Source organism: Peromyscus californicus, unplaced genomic scaffold (assembly GCF_007827085.1).
Source record: "Peromyscus californicus insignis strain IS unplaced genomic scaffold, ASM782708v3 Scaffold_5__1_contigs__length_169319896, whole genome shotgun sequence".
Taxonomy (NCBI): Eukaryota; Metazoa; Chordata; class Mammalia; order Rodentia; family Cricetidae; genus Peromyscus; species Peromyscus californicus.
The window spans coordinates 165,793,929-165,815,447 of NW_026294573.1; the positions used below are offsets into that span (position 1 = coordinate 165,793,929).

The 21,519-nt window shown below is 41.0% G+C and overlaps 1 protein-coding gene across 2 annotated transcripts in view; it reads right to left on the reverse strand.

Moving 5' to 3' along the window:
- Positions 1 to 18,458, reverse strand: part of Crispld1 (cysteine rich secretory protein LCCL domain containing 1) — a 45,311-nt gene extending 26,853 nt beyond the window's left edge. The window contains exons 1-3 of one of the 2 annotated variants that reach the window (XM_052718059.1): positions 17,966 to 18,458; positions 16,754 to 17,073; positions 190 to 308 (exon numbers count right to left, since the gene is read on the reverse strand). In XM_052718059.1, the coding sequence (XP_052574019.1) occupies positions 190 to 308; positions 16,754 to 17,011 (377 nt within the window). In that variant the 5' untranslated portion in view covers positions 17,012 to 17,073; positions 17,966 to 18,458. The remainder of the gene's footprint in view (positions 1 to 189; positions 309 to 16,753; positions 17,074 to 17,965) is intronic. The other variant, XM_052718060.1, reaches the window with a different exon arrangement.
- Positions 18,459 to 21,519: the final 3,061 nt, after the last annotated feature.

Here is a 21,519-nt window from a genome sequence, read left to right on the forward strand (position 1 = left end):
CACAAACGGTGCAAAAATAAGCTGGAATGTCGGTGACTCTTCTGGTAGTGTGTTAGAGTTTTCTTTGTTCTGTGATTAGCTCTCTGACTCTTAGGTACCAAACATTAGAAAGTTTGCAGTGATAGGTTAATAAACATCTCCTTCATGACATCTCTGTTTCCAGAAACAAAAAGCTGTGCTTCCCATTACCTTCCCCAGTGCGCTCCCAAGTTCTGTCCAATGGAGGGCAGCAGGCTTGCTGGTCCATGCTCCCACAAACAGGTTTCAGCCCAGGATTCTGCAGACCTCTCCAGCTCCACATCCCACGTCTACAGGGAAAACAGAACATACACAGACATACAATGTACACACGGACATTTCCTCAAATACAAATTAGTGGGTTCTTGTTTTCTTCTTTCTTTATTAAGTGAAGACATTGGTCTGGGTGTTTCCGCATCTGCCACCCTGAACTTTTCCTTCCTGCTCAACTTCCTTGACTACATCTTTCCCTCTTCTAAGGTGCCTGCACATTTTTAGAATTGCCAAAGTGATCACAAAGGCATTTACCTGACTCATCTCCCTAAAACGCGGCCAACAAAATCCCACAAAATCCCACGGGCATCTAGTTCAAGGTCTCCATACCTAAAGCATGTTATACCTGCAGGGCTTGATCCTGGTCTAAGCATCCTTTGGTTATTCGCCAGGCAGAACTCTGTTCTTGGCTTTCTATCCTGCGTTACCTAACATGGTTTCCGTGTTACCTCTCCAAATCTCCCAGAAGTAAGCTCCGCCCTCCTGGGTGCTTGGTTACATTCCTTAGTTTGGCACTATCAGCCTGCATGGCAATGTTTATTTACATGTCTACCTCTCCCACGAGAGTATGAATTGCCTGGAGGTAATCATTCAACTTCTACTGGTAGACCTTTAGTCTATTTTCTGTGTCCGTTATATAGACACAGTGACAAATAAATACATGTTGGATACATGAAAAAATAATGGAACTGACTACAATAGAGTACACATGATTCTTATTTACAAAATAATTTATAAAGAAAATACAAATTGATAACTTAATGAGTTTTCCAAGTTCTGGATTTAGTGTCCAAGTTGTTACTGATTCAGAACATAGGCACTACACACAACATTAAAATCACAAAACCATGTAGAACTGAGCTCACTGGCACTTTCCGAACAGGACCCCACATGACGAAGGGACAGGAAAACAGTCCCAGGAATGGAACATTTGAACAGTTTAAGGAACGGGGTTGCAGAAGAGCAGTCAGGAAAAAACAATACACAGGTATTTACACACCTCAAAGTCGATTGGTAACTGAGGGTAAGCAGACAGGGAAAAGAAATGGCAGAGCAATGCAGCTATCACCAAGGCATAAAGGAAATCACAGTCACTTGTCTGTGTATTCCTTTGGTGGAATTTCACAAGACTGCAATGTGCACACCAATAGGACAATGACATGCACACCAAATAGAGTGTAAGAACACACAGAGGCAGTTAGATCTAACGAAAAATACAGATGTTAATAACGACATAGAACAATGACAGTGATAAAGAATCTAGAATTATTGAAACTGGAAGGGAGAAAAACAATGAGATGGTATTTTTTAAAAGCCAAGAAAAAGCCGGTTGGTGATGGTGCACGCCTTTAATCCCAGCACTTGGGAGGCAGAGCCAGGCGGATCTTTGTGAGTTCGAGGTCAGCCTGGTCTACAGAGTGAGATCCAGGAAAGGTGCAAAACTACACAGAGAAACCCTGTCTCGAAAAAAACAAAAAAAGAAAAAAGAAAAAAAAAGCCAAGAAAAATAAATCCTAAAGGCTAAAAGATAGCTAATGGTGAATTCAACTTCAACAAGACCAAAGAGATTTCAGGAGTAGACGGGCAATGATGCCACAAAGAGAACAAGACAGAAGGTTGGCTAAGTAGCAATACATGGATAAGAGCAAGTCCAGATCAGTGATGGAGAAATCTGGCCATAGAGGCTAGAAAATGAATGGAAGGCTAACTCAAGCATGTTGACTTCCCCACCTTTTAGAAGAGAGGTAATGGAGAAGCTCAGAAGGGGGATCAGGGTCCAAGGAAACTTGTCTGCTTCTTGTGATTTTAAAAGCTGAAAGAACCATAGTATGACCACAGCTAAAAGGTCTCATGAAGAATCCCTCGGCCCTACACACACACACTCACACACACACACTCACGAACACAGCTGTGAATTCACATGCATAAGCACAAACATGTATACTCCTGTGCACACACTCATATATATACATACACATTCATACACATGTACACACTCATGAACATAGGTGTGCATGCACATGCATAAGCATAAACATGTATACTCATGTGCACACACTCATATATACACATACACATTCATACACACTCACAGACACACATGCACAAACACATACAGGGATGGAAATTTTTCTTCCTCATTCATATAATTTTTCATATATGAGTATTTCTTCCTTTTCAATTGTGGATTTGAAATATGGAAAATACTTTCACAGTCACAAAGTAAAATTTTACATTAGATAAGTATGTTCTTAATATACTATACCTTTATTATTTACCTAAAATACAAAAACATTTCTACATCCAACCAAAAACTCAAGAGAGATAAACAATACTTGGTTTTCACTAAAAACTTTATTTTTACTCTGGATTGATATCAAATATTCCAAATTACCACAGACATCAGAAGTATATGCTGCCAATAAATATTTATCAGGTAAGTACTTTATTTGCAGATATAAGTAAGCTATTAATTAATTTCATTATTTGTTTAAGTTAAATAACACATTTTAATTTACTGTACAAAATAGTCAAATCACTGTTGTTGCCTATTCAACAAAAATTTACACAAGAAATATGAATGGATACTTCATTCATGGGCAAAATGCTGTCTTCCTTTTGTACCCAGAAAATTTGAAAAAACAATCATTTTCCCAAAGCAATCAGATTTTCAGGCAGAGTCATCAGGAATGTAGTGTCTTTAAAAGACAAAAACGTTTTGTCTCCAATCTTAAAACTTGGGTTTCCCCCAGTGCGTTAAATCACATTGCAAATCCACACCAATCCATAGGTTTCCCAGGAGGCCAACCTCATGCTAAAGGAGATTCAGAAACAAGAGCAAAAGCACAAACAGAGCATGTGTTGATTTTTAAGTACTCATCCTATGCAACCTATTGTAGAATGCCTGTCTCCCTGCCTTCAATCAGAGCCTCGTGACTCACTTCTAACAAATGGAATGAGGCCCTGAGAATTCTGGGGCTAGGTTATGAAACAGAGCTTCTATTCGGTTCTTTTCAGATGCATCTTGACTAACTGGAGCCAACACATTATGCAGCCAACCACAGAGGAAAATTGGCGGGAAGGACACTGTGGAGGGACCACACAGAGGGAGCAGCAGCTGTGAGAGTTCTTGGCCCAGGCTTGAGACCAGAGAAAGTGCAGCCCCTCAGGTGATGGTGGCCCCGGTCCAGGAAATAAGTGAGAGCTTCACACCCACCACCCTCTCCTAAGGACCACCCAGATGAGCCCACAGGAAAGTCCTGGAGACTACTGAAAGCCAGTTTCTTCTTGCTTTGCACTTGACTGTATACTCTGGGCTGCGAGGTTTTCCATAGAAACTGGAACTTTTGAGAGAGGATATGCAATTGCTACTAACTCATAAATCTGCGTTTTCCAAAACAGTGTTTATATCTGTTACACAGAAAGTGAAATAAAATTTAAAACATGCTCAAACATGTTAGACTAACCTTCCTTAACTATAAAATCTGTCAGATGAAATACCAAGTAACTCAGTACATACTGTGGATAACTCATACGTATCCATATATATATATAAAACAACAATTAGTGAAAAAAGAGGCCATGGATTTGAAAAGGCCTTGAGCAAGGAGGGGTACATGGGAGAGCTTGGAGATAGGAAAGTGAAGGGGGGGATCATGTGATCACTTTATAATCTCAAAAAGAAGAAACAGCTTATTCTAAAGGCATCAAGTATTTTTATAACCCATTGAAAATAAGAGAAAAAAGTCAACAGAATTCATTTATAATCATATGTATATAAATATATTCACAAAATCATTTTGGACTGTAAGAACTACAGCAGAGAATCATGTAACTAAATTTAACTTTAAATCAATATTCAATAAATATTAATTTGTAGTCATTTAAAGTGATTATCTAATTTAATCATGCCTAAGTGTCTAGGTCAAGACAAACAATGTAAATTTAAAAAATTTTCCAGAATAAAGGGCTGAAAATATAGCTGTCTTGGATGAATTATTACAAAGGCCTAATGACAGCATAGTACATATATGTGTGCTTGTTGGTACATGTGTATTTTCGTTCTACAACATAATATTTCAGGCTTTAAGATTGCCAATAATTTATACCCATACTCTTTAAATGTAGGTTGGACTCTACACATGTCTATTTAAATTCTGGTTGTAAATCAAATCAAGATGGCATAAGAGGTTTTTTTTTTCTTCCTCTGAACTATTCACCCAGCAGTAATTTGAAGTCAACCTATGCTAAAATTATCATTTCTTCATAAAATGAGTGCATGAGGTACGTTGAAAAGAAAAACATGGTTATTTCCCAACTACATATCACACACACACACACACACACACACACACACACACACACACACACACACGCCCTATGGGAGAGAGCTGTAACACATTCCTTCCAGTTTGGGGATGACTTCAGGTTTTAAGGACTCTACTTTATTTGTTCTCAAGGACTCTGTAGTGAGAGGGAACTAGTAGCCTCAGAGGCTGCAGAGACTGAGAAAGCAGCATTACCCTGAGGCAATGAATGTTCTTATTAGGGTTTCCTGGAAACCACAGAGATGTGAGGCGGGCTTCTCTCAGAATCTACTTTCAAACAAAGCCTTGATACCATTACAGAAAGCAGCAAACTAACCATTTAGAATACTGTCTTTCCGTTTTATTAAGTTTAGTTTCTGAAATGGAAGTTTAGTATGCAGATAAACTCAACAGACAACTTCAGCGGTCTGACATTACACGAATACCATGTTCAGCATCAAAGAGATGCACGAGACAGGACAGACTGTCCTCGTGGGGTAGAGCAGACATTAATCTGATACCATTCCTACATTTTTCTACAGAATTTGTACTCATTAATCTCATGTCACTGTCAAGGCCTTTATAGCCCGACTTTCCTCCGTGCTGGCCCTCTACAACTTACACTACCAAACTTTTACATGTTTAACGGGCTTTTTGTCAAAATGCAAATGACAACTCAGTTGTACAGGAGAGAAGTTCTGACATGTCCAACACCTGGAGTCAGGACCAATAAGAACACAAAGCATCAGAGTCCACACCTGTCCATTCATCTTTCTTGGATGCTGAATTCATTAGTGTTTCTCCAAGAAGACTGGTCATTCTTTTTTCTTGTCCTTAATTACTCCTAACATCCCTCAAGAAATGTTCATTCCAACAATCTTTACTAGACCACCCTCTCGATATGTTTAAACACATATTTTATCAATTGTTATATTTTCTTCTTTCTCTGTCTCCATTGTTCTGAATTTTAATTTCCAGATGAGAATTTTAAAAGCAGAACCCTGCTTTGCATGTCTTGTGAATTTTCTGTGTCTCCTAATATATAACTTGACTTAGAGGAGACCTGACTGTCCAAGGATGCTGCTGAAGGTGGACTTGGTTCAGAGACAGACAGCCCAGGTTTCTTGCCTCAAACATTCTTGGGATTAAGTGCAACTGATAGAGCAACCATAGTGCACCTGTGTCACACAAAAGGCAAGCCTGCAAGCTTGAACTCTTTTTGTGAATGCTGTTACCGTTCTACAGACTTTCTGGGAAACCAGACTATAATCACTTCATTATTTTTATTGATATTTACTTAAGAGGGAAAGAGTTTGGACTGGAGATATAGCCTGGTGCTTAAAAGCATTGGCTACTCTTTCACAGGACCTCGGTTCGATTCCCAGCACCTCATATTAGTGAACAACTATCTCTAACTCCAGTTCCAGGGGACTGAATACCCTCACTGGTCTCTGGAGACACTGCATGCATGTGGCGCACAGGCAGAACACCCATATGCATAAAATTTTTTTAAAAAGTCTTTTTTAAAAAGAAAAGAGTAGCTTAATGTTTAAAAATGCCTTCTAGATATTTCAAGAGACCATAGTAATTAGGAAAATCTCTGAGTAATTGAAAAAGTGCAATCTGGGGTAAAGCATGTGTTAGGTAGGGTAAAGCACGTACTACTTAAATATGAGGACTTCATTGAGATCCCACAACCCACATGAAAACCTGGGAGTGCAGGCACATGTAATCACAGTGCTGGGAAGATGGAAACAGAAGATCCCTGTAGTTTGCTGGTCGCCATTCTAGGTGAATCGGTGAGTTCAAGAGACATTAAAACTTTGTCTCAAAAATGAGATGCATAGGCTATGATTGATAAAGACACCCCATGTTGACCTCCAGCCCATACATGCACTTGCATACACACACTTGCACATAAACACAAATTGCACACTTTAACAAAAACAACAATCTAAATGATTAGCCCTTTACATCTTGATCTGTGAGTATGGGATCAATTTGTGACAATTTCTTCACTAGGTTTATTTATAGCCCAGTAAATTTTAGAAAGTCAAACCTAGAAAAATGCAGGATTGGAAAAATAATCCTCAAGATAAATTACAATATCTAACTACATATGAAGATTTTATATTTACATGTTGTATTAGTTACTTTGCTCATCACTGGGACCAAAGAATCTGTCAGAAACAATGTCAAGAAGGATAGCTCTGTTTTGAGTTAGATTCCTGAGGATTATAGCTCACTGTAACAGGGAAAGTATAGTGGAGCAGTTTCATCTGTGGCAAAGTGACCAGAAAGCAACAGTTCTTTGTGTGGCAAAGGATGCAAAGAGCCAGATCGGAAGCTGAAGTTGGCATGGCCTTCAAGTCCCATCCCTAATGGCCTCTCTGTACCAGTTGGCCTCCATCTAACGATGACCTTATAACCTCCCAGAACAGCACCATCAACTGATGGCCAAGTGCTCAAATACATGATCCTGGGGGCGGGGCATTTCACAATCAAACCTTAGTAAATACCAGTATCTTAGATTTTTGAAGGTGAATGAAAAGCTAATTGTTTCTATTTGCTGTACTTGGAAGTGTCTCATTTATTTTTTTTAAAAGACTGAAAATGAAAAGCTCCTTCTTGGATAAATTAGTGAAAGAAAGCATATAAAAAAAAAGAAACTGAAACCACAATTTACCCAAAAAAAAATCCATTTAAATCAAAGACATATTAGAATCATTCAAATGCAAGTTTACATACTTTCAACAAAACTGCCATCTTCATAGTCTATGCTATCTGTATTAATAATTCTTCCCCAAAGTGATAAATTGGTATCTTTCCAGCTAGTGGGAGCTACATAAATCCTATATTCTCTGTTTTCCTTGATTGCTAGGGTAGTTAAAACCAGTTTGATAAGCAGAATATTTTCTATGAGACTTCCAGGGACTGCTGAGGAATAATTTTCCCTGAAGAGTTAAATAATAAATGATAATAAACAAGGACTATGATGCTTTATATGTATGAGTATGAATAAATGCACACAAACATATGAATATATATTTCATATTTATATACTGTGGGTATATATATATATATATATAATCAAGTATTTCTGTTTGATCATCTGAGAACAATTATGATAAGCAGTCTTCACTTATCTCTGCACAGCCATCTCAGATCCTGCTATGTTCTGTGCTTCAAGGCTCAACTCACACTTAGCTGTTACCTGAGCTCACTTGTCCCTTAGATTCTGGCTGTCTCTAATCAGTGGAAGACAAAGGGTAGTCAGAGAATATACATGTTTTCTATCCCAAGCCAACTCCTCGTCCATGGTGACTGTGTCTTCCAATATAGCTCCGCATCCCCAACCCAGGGTCCCATCCCTAAACTCTGAGCAGTGTGAAACAAGTGAGCTTGCAGGAACTCAAACCCCACCTGCATTTGACCCCACCAAGCCCCTTGCATAGAAGAGACAAAGATGCTATGTCACAATGTCCACTCCCCATCACACCCTCTTCATCCTTGTCTGCTCAGACTCAGCTGATGGGTTTTACTCTAGAGCTCACTAGGAAAACCAAAAGCAGTCACACAAAAAAGAATCTCTTTTCTTTATCAGATGAACCCAACTGTTCCCACACTTGTGGCCTCTGACTTGCTGCTGGAATAAACGAACTGACGTTGTGGGGGTGATGCTTCCTCCCTCCTACGCAAGGTCCTTCCCTTAATGTGGTCACCCTTTCTCTTCAAATAAAGAGCAAAATCTTTGCCATCGTCCGCATTAGTCGCCCTCCCATTTCTCTGATCTTCACAGCAACATCTCAAGGAGTTGAAGTGACATCACCATCTGCTCAGCTCCCTTTTCTCAGCTCTTCAATGGGGCTTCTGGGCACACCTCACTGCGAGCATTCTTTTACCGAAGGCGACTAATGGCTGGCACGCTAAGGAAGCCACTGTTGATTTGTCTTCTTCTCAGCAACACTGAAAGACTGTTGCCTTCTTTGTCCTCTCCTCCTGCATTAAGTGACAGCTGAGGATGCCATCTGTCCCTCCACTCTGGATGAGTCCTTGCACCCAGCTCCTGGCAGCCCTTTCCTGTTGGTTTAACAGCCCCGTGCTGTGTTTCAGATTCAACCCAAAGCATTCAATGGACAAAGATGTCCATAACAATCTTCCCTTGGACTCAAGCTGCTCCACACAGAGATAACTCCTGACAATATCTACAACCATTCCCTTATTTTTATCCCAAGCCCCACCCCTTCACTGAACACTAAATGGAATTAAGGATGACATGGCACCTCAAATTCAGTCTTGTCCCCAAAGACCTTATGATTTCATCTTCACCTTGCCCCATTTCCCCTTCGGCATCATTCTTGACTGTGATTATATTTGTATACATGAATATTTTTCAATTTTTCATGAAGGTACACAATAAAAACAGCTGAATATGCAAAGATATTGCATTTTCTTATAAACTGTCACTAGGTTTGAGACGCGATCTCTAATTGAAATTGAAAACTTTTGGCCTGAAAAGATTTAGCACTGTGAATAGTACCAGCCTATATAAAATGCTGCTGATTTGGAAAAAAATGAAAAGACATGCTACTTTCTTCTATCTAATTCTTCTTTGAACCAACCTTGGAATATCTCAAATTTCTAGTGGCTCCCACACAACCAAATATATCATAAAGCATCCTTATTCTCATTGCCTTATAGTTCTTAAAGTATCATTTACAGGTTACTTATATTTCTGCTGTTCTCCAGTTAGTGTTTGGCACAACCCATCCTCATTGCTCCCATCCCAGTTCCTAACTCCCCATTTTCTTTGCAGTCCCTTCACGCTATCCACACCTCCCATCTTCAGAAGAGGTCAAGAGCTCATGTCTTGAATGTCTCTATCTATGGAGATCTTGGCTCTCTTCCTGACTTTATTGTCTGAATGCTCATGAACCATAACTGGACATCATTCATCTACTGCTGCACATCTTAGCCACACTCTAATAAATTCACTTGGATATCTACGTAATGTCCAGCACTGAGCTCCAGCTTCCTATAACAAAAACTGTTCTATACAAACTATTCCCCATTTTAGAGAATGGTACCTCCAATGATGCCAGTCCCTCAAGGACACATAGCCATTTGCCACATGCAAAGCAACAATACTTCTTTTTTAAAAATGAGCTCAAATGATCCACCCATGATAGCACAATGACGATCTGAACAGAAATTGGCCTTTGTGCTGTTGTGCGTATCACGCTAAAGTTTTCATCTTCTATTACAGAGAGAGTAAGAGACAACTTTGGATTTGGAGAGAGGAGGTCAGACCAGGTAGGAAAACAGCTAACTATTCTGTTCTGAAGAAAAAAAAAAGCTGGATTGTGGGTTCTGCCTCCTTTAATCTTAGAATTATGTTGAATAGCATGTAATCAGTGATTTCTAGAATTTTCACAATGTTCTTTCTGAAAGTCCTTTCAAGTTTGTAGGATGCATAATGTTTTCCATTCATATGCAAACCAGAGTGGAAACTGCCACTAATTTTCAAAATTCTGCATCACAGTTTGGACAGATAGATCTTTCACCAGGAGAGGGAATTCCATCTGCTGGCTGCCTGCTAGCCGAGTCAACTTTATGTGTCTTGGAACAAAACTTCTTTGAATTTTTCAGGATAAACAAATTGCCAGGAGGTAACATTCATACTCCTGCCACTTCTCACTCCCTCCCCACTGCAGCCCACCACTGGTCACTGTCGACTGGACAGCTGCTGCCACATCATCATAGTGATGCACACAGTTGAGTTCCAACCACCTACACACCATTTCCAGTGGAGCCTGGAACAATCCTAAAATCAGTTTGTCTTCTATTGAAATGTTCAAATGGCTTTTTATACTGACTAAAGGTGACCCATAACATCCTCCCAATTACATCTGTCTTCATTTTCTATACCACTTCCCAGGCACACTTTCTCAGCCACACGAGGCAATTTGTGGATAGTAGTACAATCCCCACTACCTTTTCTCTGCCTTTTCTCTCTAAAGGCCTAGATAAGGGGCTTCTATTTGAGAGAGAATATTTAATTTAATTTATGCGTGTTCTCCACAGTTGCCTCAGATATTATCTTTTTCATTCTTCCTCCTATGCCTTCATTTAACACGTATAGTTTAGAATTTAATAATATCCAACCACAAACATTTACTGCATAGGCAATTCTTTTACTGCAGTGGGCACTGAGTTATAAAGAGAAATATGGTATAATCCTTACCTTTCTAGGAAGTCAAAGTCTTAGAAAGGAAATAAGACATGCATATATTTTACTGAAGCTTTAATATAAACAAGGTGCAATGATGGACTTTAGAATGGGTCAGAGGAACAGGCTCACTGATGATATAAATATGATAGAATGAAAGGGTAGATTATTGAATCTACTTTTAAAGAGCAACAACTTGTTTGAAATGCTTTACATTGCTATGGATTATAGTTTATTGCTACAATTTAAAGTTAATTTTGTTATACTGTACATATATTTCTACTCTTGTTTAAGGTATTATGGTGATGCAACTCATTTAAAATTGTAATGTATAATTAGGAAATACAGATTAATAATTAGTCATCTATGATAATCAAACTTATAGTCATGTTAGTTAAGTTTTCTAGGTATACATAGATATATTTCAGTTAGGTAAATAACCTTCAAATACTTCAAAGACCTACAGAATATGGCATTTAAAATGTTTTTAAAAAGGGGGGATGGGGGGAATAAAAAAAAATAAAAAAAAATAAAAAATGTTTTAAAAACTTAGACTTTTCTGGACAATGAGACATGTCTGCTCCTAGCAGCACCAATTACTTCAAGGAGGATGATGGGCATGGAAGAAACCCACTGATGGAGTTCCCTTCTTTGTGGCAAAAGTTAGCCACTAGGCAAAAAAGTACACTTGCCTCAACTGCTTGACAGGATATTGTACAAACTGGACATACACGACTCATAGGAAAATGACCACTGCGTTTTGCTAAAACAAGGCAAGATGTTCCTTTAGTTTCCTGCTTCACAGAGCAGACTGCCAGACATTCTGCAGGACATAGGGAGAGGTGACTGAGAGACTCTAAGCCTATATGCTGAAGATGGATGCATCAATGTTGGACAGGAAACTTTGGATGACTGTCCAGGTAGCCAGCTGTCTCTGTCATTTCTAGAATTATGGAAGTTGCTTACAATGTACTTCCTGTTTATTTAGGTAATATTATATCCTTCTGAGGTCTTTGATGTAGTTGAAAAGTTACAATTATATTTTTTCTAGGTTATGATAAGAGATAAATTAGATATGAAATTTTAGACTCACAAATATAGGACAGATGATAGAATATATTCTTTAACTTTGCCAAATACAAATAGACTAGATATTGTAACTGTAATTCTTGCTTGATAACTGTTCTATTATATGTAATATTACTTTGTTAAAGTTAAAATCTTCCTTTTTGATTAGACAGAAAAGGGGAAGTGTTATGGGATGTCTTTCTGTACACTGTGAATGTGTATTGCTCTGATTGGTTGATAAATAAAGCTGCATTGACCTATGGCAGGGCAGAAATAGGTTAGATGATACATTCAAACTGAAGATGAGTCCAAGAAGGGTGGAGTCGGAGGGAGATGCCAGCCTGCTGCCAAAGGAACAACAAGATGCCAGGAGCCAAGTGGCAAAACATAGATTAATAGGAATGGGCTAATTTAAGATGAAAGAGCCTCTGGCTAGCTAGTTCTTTAGTTTATACATAATATAAGCCTCTGTGTGTTTACTTGGAACCAAGCGGCTACGGGAGACGGGTGCAAGAGATTCGTCCTGGCTGCCGGGCTGGGCAGGACCAGAGAAACTTCTGGCTACACATCAGAAAATGCTTTAGACGAGGAGTAAGAAGGATGGCATCTGAGCTAAGTTTCGAGGGATAAACAGGAGTCTGATAGGAAGAGGTGGACTCAGGCATCCAACTGTGGATGATACCAAACAGGGAAAAAGCCACAGAAGCATGTTCTTGGTTAAGAACAGCAAGTGTGCCAGTGTGAACACATGTAGCTGAGGACCTTGGTACAGACTACGGGTGCTTCCTTTCCTGAGTTAACTCTAGATACTTATGAACCATGGAGGAGTCCAATGAACTTTTGTTCAACTGAGTGACCAACACAGCCAAGCTGAGGAGAAAGTCAGCTTTACCAGCTGTGAGGAGGGTGACCTGAGCTATAAAACAAGAATGAATTCATGCAGCCTGCTAAAGGGGAAGCTGTGCTGCCAAGGCAGGTTTGAGCTGAGGAACAAAGGTGAGAATGAACCAGAAGAGATGGGCTTAATGAGATCCGTGAGACAAATGTTATGACCTGGATTAGCAGATGTGTATTTATTTATGGGTGTGGGTAGGAAATCAGATATGTGAACTTGAAGATGAATACAATTACTTGTCTGTTCCCTGGAGAGGACCGAACAGACGCCATAAGGCCTTTGGCTTTCTTTGGAAGTTACTGTGGAATGACTACATGGAGACTACCCCACGCATACTAGGAAACACATGAAGGAAGTGCAGAAAGGGTTGCCAGATGGAAGTATGGAAGACAGAGCCATGGAAGCCTGATGGTATTTAAAAGGAATTGATAAAGCAAAACCCAGAGAAGACATTTTCAATGTTGAAGAAAAGAAGATGACCAACTCCACTATGAAGACATTTTCAATGTTGAATAAAAGAAGAATATAGATGACCAAACTTTACCACAGAGTCATAAACCCACATGACAGCAGGCTGGAAGAAGGCATGTCCATTTCACAGAGTTAAACATCTCATTTCAATGCAACCTCTGGGCTTTGTATTTTTCCACCAACTTTACCACTAACGTAGCCAGGGCCCAGAAGGGCAGCAGACGATCAGAGTTCACATTCCAGTAAGCAGCAGGGACAAGATGTGAGCCTGCTGCTGTATACATCCAAAGCCAGTGTTTTTACTCGGTAATCCCTTGTCCTTTCACTTGATGCCTACGGCTCAATTCTCAACTCTCTCTAAACCAAATGTAGAAAACCACTCTCCCTAGGGTTTCTAGTTTCTGACACCATTTCTGTGGTTCTAGAATCTTCCCCAGCTCTGTGCTTGAACTTAGTCTGATTCTCCCAAAGCAGGTTGACAGGACTGACACTGGCTATCTGCTCTTACCTTCAACTAGTGGTGTTGATCACCATGAATAAACAGCACGCACCTCAAAGTTACTTTTGAAAAGCTCTCACAAGGACCATTCATTACCCTCAGTTCCCTTGGCATCACTCATAGGCATGATCAAAGAATTTTGTGATCCCATATATGTGAGGATTTCAAGCCTATCTATTCTTTTTCCTCTGTCAAATTATAAGCTCTTCAAGAAAAGTCATAGCTTTCAACAGTAGGGTTTTAACTTACAAGTGAAGTAAGGATAGGGTAGGAGTGGGGACATGACCTTAGTAAGTCAGTGTGTGGCCTATTGTAGGACTGAAATAGGAACCAATTATAAATAAGGAGACTGGCTATCTCAGCAGTTAATCTGAAAAGACATACAGAGTGTAAGTGGACATTTAAAGTTACACAGAAAATGGTTCTATGGCCAACTTTTAGATTTAAGCTTTATTTCTTAAAATAATTTTAAATCATTGAGCTAACTATATTCTAAATGACTGATCAGTATCTGCACTTTCATTCCTATGAAATTCATAAAGTCAGTAATATTCCCAATAATCACTTTTTAATACCCCTTTAGTGTGTATTTTAAAGTTAATATCTCTCAGTATTACAGAGGAGCACAGAGCTCTACAGTCTGTTTAAAGCCAGCACACAGCTCCAATGTTAATAGTATCTCAGGGCAACACAACATAAACCCTGGCTGCTTTCTCGATCTACATTTCAAGGATAGAAAGAAACCAATGAAACAAAAATGAAACCCAAATAAACATCCCAAACTAGACATCAAACATACTCTGGGTAGTTATTGTTGGGTTTTTGTTTTTATTTTGTAAGTACACATAGGGAAAAAAAATCACAGAATATTTTTCGTGATTTGCATATTAAATCACATACAGAGATCCTCACATTCCCTTTCGTGAGATCGAAGCCCCAAGTTCTTCTTTATTTTAAATAAAAAGTTAGTGGAGGGACTAGAGAGATGGTTCAATCCACAAAGTGCTTACCACAGAACACAAGCACCTGGTTACATCCTCAGCACTCCCTTGAGTGAGGCACTCTCCTAAGCCAGGCAAAGTGGTGTCAATCTGTAATGCGAACACTGGAGAAGCACAGACTGGAGGACCCATGGATCTCATCTGCCACCTAGTCGTGCTGATTCAGTGAATTCCAGGTTCAGTGAGAGACCCTATTTCAAATAATGCTCAGGCAGGGAGTGACAGACCTCCACATGCATGCACACACAAGTGCATGTGCACCCACAAACACACATGTGCACGCGTGCGTGCACACATACACGTATATATGGACACCCATTATACACCACATACACACAACCACACACACATGAAGCCACTCATGGCCAGCCATCATGGAATAAATGTACAGTGGTCAACTTAGAGAGGCTCCACAATTTGATCTCACTGGAGGCTCACTAATGAAGGAAGTTAGAGAAAATTTCATCTCAAACACTCCAAAATAAGCATGATATGTCACATCCTGCATGAAATTTTGAGAAGAGGGAGCAATCTCTTTAGATGCAAAATGTAAAGAGTGTGAGGAAGCCTAAAATTTCATTACTTAGTTCTTCAATGACACATTGTTGTCTCGTAATATGTATCTTAAAGAATTAAACTATAGGCTATCTCAGTGAATCATCACAACCCCTCCTGGCATGGCCTTAAGGAACATGAAGCAGAGCTACATTACTGTGTGGCCATTCACACAGCCAGTCAGTGATGATGCCAGAATTTCTTTCTACCTTCCACATGGGCCCAAATTCCCAGTTTCTGATGAGGTGTCTTGAATGCTGCCTGCTTTCGTTAGGGTAAAATATTCAAGTAAAAGTTTAAATAATGTAATGCACTATTTTGTATGGGTCATGGAATGTTAGAACTGCCACGTTTCTAGAAATTTATCTAAAGGAATATCCATCAGGACTAAGGTAAATACAGGGAGAAAAGGGACATCTGGAATGACTGTCACTACTGCACCCTACAACGGTGTCTAAAGGAGAACTATGCTTGTGAATGTTCATTAAATGCGCTTTCCTGTCATCAAAGAATTTGCTATCAGACTTCGCTAGCACAGTGCGTTCTGAGTTCACGGGAGTAACATAATACAGTTTGAAAGTCTGTATAAATATGTAAAGCATGCTAATAATTTTAAAGAACTAATTTTGTTTCCCAAACCAGTTAATTTATAAGAGGTGATTAAGGACAAAATGATTCTTTAGAATTTAATCCTTTGCCTAGAGTTGTATTTATACTTTGAAGCTTATAAACAATAAATACATGGAGGTAACCTGTGGCCAAAGCAGTCTAACATAAAACAACCATAAAGTGATTCTCATATTTGCCAGAAACAGAAGTCTACCTGGGGACATACCTGTGCTCCAACAATACAAAACTCTCCACAAAGTCTCAGTCTTGGTTATTTAGCTCCACCATTTACAGGAAGGTTCTATCGGGCATTAGGGCAGAATCTTTCTACTAAGTAAATTGAAAGTCAAGACAGGGACTGCTGGCCAGATGGCTAAGCCCATAAATGCCAAGCCTGATGACTGGAGATTGACGACCAGGACTCACATGCCAAAAGAGCGAACTGACTCCTGAAAGTTTACCTATGACTGCCACCCCTTCATCATGGCATGGGGACCCCCTACACAAAAAATAAATATATGTAATAAAAAGAAATTTAATGTCAATACAGAGGCCATTTAGGAGGGTGGTGAGCTTCCTTCAGGTCGGATCAAAGGTTTTTAGAATGCTTAGTAGGAAGAGTGGGTGGGGAAGTTACTTAATTTTACGCTCTTAACAACAGGAACATGAACGAAAGAGTGTGCAGATAAGGATATACTCGAAGAAAACTTAAAATTAAAACAGAACATGAGATAAAAAGATTAAAGAATAGCATGAAGCAATTTACCTATGGCGTTGAATGCACCAATAAACATTTCTTTGGTATATCCCACGTGAAAGATGTCTTACCATGTACTCCATATTAGAAGCCGTTGGGTACACCTGACTTCTCAGTTTGTTGTGGAGATCCAAGATGCTCTGCATGTCATTGTCTGTGATGGCTCTTTTCCCTCTCTGCTTGGCTGTCCACCACTCACCATCCTCATCCATGTACTTTTCCAAAAGTTCCTCCAACAAAGTGGCGTTAGGAACCACCATAGCTGGAACTGCTCTCGCCACGAAGAGCAGTGCGGTCACTCTGAGCCACTCCGGAGCTGTACACATCATAATGAATGGCCTCGGGGTTTCCCCGGGAAAATCTCCAAGATAGGCTCTTCCACTCCCTTTGGCTATAAGACATGTCACGTGATTGAGATGAATTTATTTTCTAATAGCAAACTTCAACAAGCAACCACTCAGCTTTTGAAAACACCTTTTCTATGGCCCCCATTTCCCCACAGAGAATTTTCACAGCGCACTGTTTGCAGAAAATATTTTTCCAAGCTACCCATGAAGCCAAAAGTCAAGGACGAAAGTAGCCAGGAAGCTCAAAGCTTGAGAATAATTTCTGAATTACAAGGTTTTAAATAACAGATTACATTTAGCCTTCAAAGAATACAATTAGTACAGTGTTTTATTTTTGTCTAGAGGTTTATATTTTCTGTAGAAACTTTCAAGAGTTTTTTTTTTTTAATTTAAGGCACAATAACCCAGTATCTCATTTGTGGTTCATAGCTATTCATAACGTCCATAATGTTCTGAAATTGCGAGCGGATTTTTACACTATCCATGCCTGCACCCACGGGTGCCTGGAGAGGGCCCGGTGAATCACCGCGAATGAATGGCTCGGTCCCTGGAGCAACTTTTCTTTGACCGACCCGCAGATGAAGAAATCAGTTATGTTTTCTGCAAAGTTGGTGACCAACTTGTGAACCAGACCTCACCAAGAATGCTCCCGGAGAACTTGAGAGCAAGCCCCTCACACACAGCAGGAGCCCGCGGTTCACCAAACCGGGCAGAGAGGGCGCGCCCAGGACAGCGTGAAACCAAAGAAGTCACTTGTATGAACTAAGTCAGGCTCATCTCTGTAGCCGCGGGTTCCTGCCCTGCAACCCACCTACCCTGTCTGGGCCAGACCTCTCTCTACAAGTTGGTGTTTTTCCTAGATCGTGTTTCCAAAAGGGGAGCTGGGAAAACCTGGCAGCTGGACCTCTCTGGGTGCAGCTTGTGAGTCGCCCTTACCTCTCCAGTGTGGTGTCCCCCGCGAGAGAGCTGAGCCGAGCAGGACGGCGGGTGTCCGCAGCTGCCCCCAGCCTCTCCACACAGGACGGCACAGTCGCGGCGATGGGGAGGGACCCGGCCACCGAGGGACTCTGAGCTGGCTGAAGCCCCTACCTCCGCGACTCCTCGCAAACCTGGGAGGAGCAGCGGGCGCAGGCCCCGAGTTAGATAGCAGAGTGGCCGCGGAAAGCAGCTCTCTGGGCAGAGTGGGCCCCGCTGTGTCCCTGAGCCGTCGATGCTGGAGGCGGGCTGGGGCAAGGGGAAGGCTCCTCGAGCTTCCTGGAGCGGCGGCGACCTCGAGCTTCAGCCCGGTGCAGTCTCAGCGTGCAGAGCCCCGGCGCCAGGCGCTTCCGCCGCTCCCCAGCGCTCGCGGGCATTTATTGAGGTCCCTGCGCAGGCACGTGACGCCAGAGCCCTCCTTGCCCACCCCCACCTCCACCTCCACCCAGTCCTGGCCCGAGGCCCACGAGAGAGTCGACTAGCAGCAAGCCAGGAGCTTTCGTGGGCGTGCTCTGAGCCTCTGCGACAGGGGCGGGGATGGTCTGGACCCTGGGGGGGGGGGGGTGGAGAGCCCCGAACTTCTCCCGCCCCTCTCAGCTCATCTGCCATGGGGAACACACCCCCTTGTTCCTCTCTGATGAGGCACTAAGATTCCTTAATAGCTTGGCTGCAATGGAGCTGGCCCCAGAACTTGAGGTGGGTGGGCATGGATGGAGGTGCGCTCAGAACCTTCAGTGTTGTACACACAAAAGGAGATTCAGGAGCCAGGATGAAGGGAAAAATGTCTTTTCATTTTCTCTCATGGGGACCCATAGGTCTCTAGGCCCTAGTTTCTAGAAGGGAGAAATCATTCTTTGGCTTAGAAGCCTTAATGAGGACCAGGTGCAGAAAGGTTTCAGAAGACTATTGAGGCAGATATTGACTGACAGTTGAGACCTCAACTCCAGTCATAAAACATGCAACATTGACTTCTCAAAAGAGATTGCAGCACTTGGCATTTGTGAAAATAAGAGAGAGTCCTTTAACTAATTTATCTTTGACGGATTAACAGGAGTTCAAGTCTCAATCCCAGAACAGACATGTTGCAACCTAAAGTAGGAATTTACTAACTTTAAATTCATAACGTGTCGCCCTACTGAGTGTGGTGTTGTACATGTGCATTTTTATTTTGAAGTGGGTTATTTAGTTCAGCTCTGTCTCTCTTCCTTAGTGAGGCCTCATTGCAACAGGTTTACTTTGTCTTTGTATCTGGAGTATCACACAAGATCAAATAAAAGCCTTGTGCTAGGGCTTCTCAGATCATTCCAAGCACTACCTGCCTCTTTTCACTGCCCAGCTAGCTGCTCCTCTGTGCCCAGCGAGTCCCTGCTGCCTGGCACAGGGAAGAATGGGAAACAGACCTGTCAGGAGGAGTAAGTTGTGGGCCACGTAGAACTTTCTTTGGTGGAGACTCACAATTTTTATCTTCAGCCTCTTAAACACAAAATGGTCGTAAATTTGTAGGTTTGAAATAATTCGTGATTCTCATGCCTGGCATTCAGAAGACTGGCTTTGGCAGGCGCAAATGATAGGCGAGTTCACGGTAGGAGTTCTTTGTAGAGGAATGTTCGTATTACTGAAGATGGAGACGATGAATATACCACACACTTTATGCGTCATTGAAAACCACACAGGGAATTGAGTTAAACCTGTTAAAAGTAACTGCATATATTTGAAATATTTGGAAAAGACTTTTATTGGGATTAAAGAATTAAAATGGTAAGGAATTTGGTAAGGAAATTATCATATTTTAATAAAAGAATGGCTTAAATAGTCGCCATACTAAACATTAACCTTTCAATAAGCTTTTCATTCCCAATTCAGTATATAAGCTGTTTTGAATACTCAAGAAGTATACTGTGCATATTTTGGTTTATTGTTGCCAAGTCTATTTGTAAACAGAAGAAAACATCATGTCCACACAAAATTCATGTCAAAGTAGAACTTTTGTTTTCGGCTGAAGCAGTCCCTCCCTTGTAAAGCCATGGTGGGTGGTAGCATTTCTGCTATCTTGTAGCAGACATTGTTGGGTACCTGGCCAACACCAGATCTCCCACCTCTTTATTCCTTCCAAGTCCACAGCTGTAGCTAGAGTTTTCCTGCCCACCAGTCCCACAGCAGCTCAGACCCGACCAAGTAAACACAGAGACTTATATTGGTTATAAACTGTATGGCTGTGGCAGGCTTTTTGCTAACTGTTCTTATAGCTTAAATTAATCCATTTCCATTAATCTATACCTTGCCACGTGGCTCGTGACTTACCGGCATCTTCACATGCTGTTTGTCATCATGGCGGCTGGCAGTGTCTCTCTGACTCAGCCTTCCACTTCCCAGCTATGTTCTCCTCCTTGTCCCGCCTACACTTCCTGCCTAGCCAATGGCCAATCAGTGCTTTATTTACTAACCAATCAGAGCAACACATTTGCCATACGGACCATCCCACAGCACACAGCCACTGGTTTTACTATGGGGTGTCTCCCTCCTCATGTCAGACAGCAACCTGGGAGAGTGGCTTGTTCTAGGCAAGTCATCACAACAGATTGGAGGAGCAGTGATTAGCTTAGTTAACAGACAGCTCAAGCAGTACTTGCTCATACTGCAAGGAAGGCAGGCCTGTAGTCAGGGCTGAGGAAAGGAGCTGGAAAGGTTTTCTTTTGTGATCAAAAGAGGTCCATAAAAAGAAAATGTATCTTTAAGTGCTAATTTCTGAAATCTGTAAATCAGCTGTCATGTGTAAAGACAGACTAAAGGCAAAGACCTCTTTGCCTGTTGAGCAAAAGGACAAAGTGTACCCGTTCCTCCTTGCTACTGACACATCACTAGACCATCTCCCCCTCTATTTTCTTGTTATGTGAGATTATAAATGCATGTCTAAGCCACACCAGCTTGGCTTGAGTATTTAGCTACTTGCAGCCCAAAGCACTGTAAGCCACACATTTCTGAAATGATTCTTCTTTTGCCAGTGTCATGTTCTTCATGCTGTAATTTTCTATATATGGGCAGAGTAAGGAATTACCTTAAAATGTTCTAGCCTACCCCGGAATTTCCAAAAGTGAGTATGTGTTGTAGGGATGGCAGTCGCTCTAAACCATTATGACCCCATATCTCATCTGTCAAGACATTGTTTCAATTCTTCTCCTGAGGATATGTAATAATAGATTCCATGTGCTTGGTATTTTAAGAAATAGAACTGGTGTAGATTTATTTATTTATTTTAAAGATTTATTTATTTTTCTCTTACATGTATGAATAAGTGCATGCTTGTTTGTGTGTATGTGTACCAGAGGCATGCCTGGTGCCCATGGAGGCAAGAAGAGTATGTCAGGTGTCCCGGAACAGGAGTTACAGAAAGTTGTGAGTCACCATATCAGGATTGAGAACCAAACCCATGTCCTCTCCAAGAGCAGCAAGTGTTCTTAACCCCCAAGTCATTTCAATAGCCCTTGACCCTGCAGGAGAAATACTTGCCTATCCAA